General features: G+C 35.5%; 1 protein-coding gene across 1 annotated transcript; it reads right to left on the bottom strand.

The window, feature by feature from the left end:
• Positions 1-253: 253 nt before the first annotated feature.
• On the bottom strand, positions 254-3368 carry LOC128653326 (bombinin-like peptides 1). The gene is made up of 2 exons (XM_053706546.1): positions 3310-3368; positions 254-1251 (listed from the first exon to the last, which is right to left on the bottom strand). Exons 1-2 carry the CDS (start codon positions 3366-3368, stop codon positions 747-749), a joined length of 564 nt encoding a protein of 187 aa, XP_053562521.1. The 3' UTR covers positions 254-746.
• Between the last annotated feature and the right edge of the window lie 227 nt (positions 3369-3595).

Genomic DNA, 3595 nt, shown 5'->3' with positions numbered 1-3595 from the left:
TACTGAGAAACTTTTGAGGTAAAATATCTTTCTTTTTTACATAGAGATGTTCAGGTGATATTTTCTAGTCAGCTTTTTTACAGCTATACTGCATCACTTTCAAGTGTTTAAACATTTGGGTATTATGGCACTTTAAGGGCAGAATATTAAGAGTTCAAGATGAACTTATAGTGAAGAAAGTCAGCAGAGATTTCCTCCAGAGATTTAAAATTGAACAAAAGCTGTGCAAACCGACAAAAAATGCAACTCAGTATAAGAATAAATGGGCTTTAAAGAGAAAAGTACTAATTAAACAATGTTGAAAATCATTGAAAATGTTAATATATTTTCCTATCCTATATATTTGTAATGTTTTTTAGTATAGCTGCTTAATTATCAACATTTTGGTCATGTTTGTTACATTGTTTTTATATTAAGATTAGAGGAACAAGTGTGTATAAGAAAATAGGGTGCATGAAAATCATGTAAATAAATATCATATGCTTCTTATTGTTTGATTAACTAGTTTTCCAGGTGTCGACATGTTGGGGTGAAACACAATCCTGTAGAAAATATTATATAATTATTATCTACAAATATTTCCATAGATTTTATGTTGGCTTTTGTAGAAAAATCATTAGATAAACTTTACTACATAAATATTAAGCAGAAATGCTAATGTTAATTTCAAATGATAAACAGGTTTTGCTCATATGATTTTAGCAGAGTAGAGAACATGCAGTTTGTTTAAATAGTTTTTTTGTGCTTTATTTACAATGATAAGCATCATTTTGCAAATATTCATGAAAGCAATCCTCTTGATTGAAGCCTCTGGTTTCCTTTTCAGAAGCTTCCTCTGGATGATCCAAGGAATCTAGATCACGCACTGCGGCTTCCAGTCTTTTCATCATTTCATGATCTTCAGCTGTTCTCTTCCCATTCGCAAAATGCTCAGCCAATCCTTTAGCCAAGCCTTTTAAAGCTGATTTACCAGCACTTAGGAGGGCTCCTCCTATACCTCTGATTTCCCTCAGTGATTCATCTTCTAAAACATCCCTCTGACTCAGAGACTGCATTGCGGCTTCCAGTCTTTTCATCATTTCATGATCTTCAGCTGTTCTCTTCCCAAAATGCTCAGCCAATCCTTTAGCCAAGCCTTTTAAAGCTGATTTACCAGCATCTAGGAGGGCTCCTCCTATACCTCTGATTTCCCTCAGTGATTCTTCTTCTAAAACATCCCTCTGACTCAGAGACTGTATGTCGTTCCCTTCACTAAAAATAAATAAATAAATCAGATTGGTAAACTAATGTTATGACTTTAACATTTTAAGATTAAACTACTTATTGTTTTTTAAAATATATTTTATTTTGTGAAAGCACAGTTCTACCTAATTAGGACAGATGGACACACCTGGTGCTCTGATGGCTTTTGCTTAGTCTGTAGTACCACTGAGCAAATAACAGACATCAGTAATTGCTTATAAAAAAGCAGTTACATTTTTAACCCTTTAACAACCAGCGCTGTACCCTCTACGTCGCTGCAGTCCTGGGCTTCTCTCTGCCGCAATGTCACTAAAAATAGCGAGATCACATATGGTGTTTTGGGCACTGCTGAAATTAAGTTGCAGTGTTACCAATGAGGAGAGGGCCACTCTGTGGCCCTCTCTGTATCGGACAGCGGTGGTGCAGATTGTTTCAGGAAGTAGGTGGGTGAGCGGTCCATTGCTGGAGGGGGCAGGAGGAGGACAAGAGCGGGTGGTGCTACGCCACGCTACAGACAAGGGAAAAAAAAAGCTGCATCAGTGAGGGGGAAGGAGGGAGGAGGGGCAATGAGGGGGATCCTATGTGGGATCCATTGAGGGAAAGAGATCTGGGAAGGGGAGGGCGGTATGGTAATAAAGGGGGGCAGGTACACTACAGAAAAAAGTGGGTGACATAAATTAAAAATGAGGTGAAACTGGGTACTGGCAGACACTTGCCAGTACCTAAGATGGTGTCTAATAGGTAGAGGGTGGAGGGTTAGAGAACTGTTCAGGGGGATCAGGGAGGTTGGGGGTAAGGGGGTAAGGGGAGATTCTACACTGCAGAAAAGATATTTAAAAAAAATTATATATATATAAAAAAACATTTTATTTTAGTACTGGCAGACTTTCTGCCAGTACTTAAGATGGGGGTGACCATTTTGGGGTGGGAGAGGGAAGAGAGCTGTTTGAGAGGCAATAGGGGGGAATTAGGAGTGGATTGGAGGGGGGGATGTGTCAGGTGGGAGGGTAACCTGTACACTTAAGCTAAAATGAACCCTACAAGCTACCTAATTAACCTCTTCACTGCTGGGCATAATACAAGTGAGGTGCACAGCAGAATTTAGCAGCCTTCTAATTACCAAAAGCAATGCAAAAGTCATATATGTCTGCTATTTCTGAACAAAGGGGATCCAAGAGAAACATTTACAATTATTTGTGCCATGATTGCACAAGCTGTTTGTAAATTATTTCAGTGAGAAGACTAAAATTGTAAAAAATTGTAAAAAATGTATTTGATCCCAATGGGCATAGATTAATATTTGGGTTGTCTACTAAAAAAAAAGATATAGTTTTTATAGGTAAATATTAAAAAAAATGCTCTATTTCTGTTTAAATGTAGTAATGCCAAAAATGCTCTGGTCTTTTGGGAAAGTTTTTGTCTGAAATGACCAGTCCTTTAAGGGGTTAAATTGGGTATTTAGGCATTTGTATTTGTACCAAATTAGTTTAAGTTAATAAAAACTGATTATTTCTCTCTCTCACACACTATTTAGCTCTCCTGTTTAAGTGCACACACTGCTGGGAGTTCATTTTTTATGTGGGCGGGTTAGCTTTTTTTTACAATTTGAAAGTAAAAAGTTAGCACACGAGCGAAACCTGATATGCACTAACTAACTGAACTAAACCCGAAGGTACTTTTGAATATTTCACTTCCAATGTTCTTCACATATTAGAAAATGTTCTTTTTATTAAAATATGGAAATAAAAATTATCTTTCAATTTAACGCCCTTGTTCAAACCACGTTTATTCCTTCTAACTTCCTTTTAACATCTTACTACATTTTTGTGCTCTCATATAATGTAATGTGTATATGTACTGGATGGAAAATGGAAGCAGATAGCACTTTACATTAGACACATTTTTGAAAGCTTTATGTCACAAAATCATTACCACATATGTAAATATGACCATTGTATTTTTCAGAATTTAGTATCTCTTTTGAATATTTAGTAGGTTCTCTGAGATAAAATATTCATATCTAAAATAAATAGTTTTGATAGTTCTTTCCTTGTATTTTTATTTTACCTTCGTGCATATGCAGATGCTATTAAAATGGACACTGCGACTATGTACTTAAAATTCATCTTTACCTGTTAAAAGTAAAAAAAAAAAAACAATTAGAACCATAACACATTTTTACTAAATGTGTTGATTTAAATCTCATTAAAGAAACATTAAAACACAATTACATTAAAGTCAAAATTAAAATATCATGATTCAGATAGAGCATATGCAATTCTAAACTGCTTTCCATTTTACTGCTGTTGCTTTGATCACTTAGTATCCATTGTTGATAAGCATACCTAAGTAG

Source organism: Bombina bombina, chromosome 3 (assembly GCF_027579735.1).
Source record: "Bombina bombina isolate aBomBom1 chromosome 3, aBomBom1.pri, whole genome shotgun sequence".
Lineage (NCBI taxonomy): Eukaryota > Metazoa > Chordata > Amphibia > Anura > Bombinatoridae > Bombina > Bombina bombina.
The sequence above is the reverse complement of the archived record's forward strand: the minus strand, read 5'-3'. Positions and strand labels throughout refer to the sequence as shown.

What these genes read in the sequence shown, in the direction of transcription:
- LOC128653326 (XM_053706546.1), bottom strand. Translation starts at nt 3,368, where the DNA reads ATGAATTTTAAGTACATAGTCGCAGTGTCCATTTTAATAGCATCTGCA. An exon ending in GCATCTGCATATGCACGAAG is followed by an intron (nt 1,252 to 3,309) that starts GTAAAATAAAAA and finishes ATTTATTTTTAG; the next exon opens with TGAAGGGAACGACATACAGT.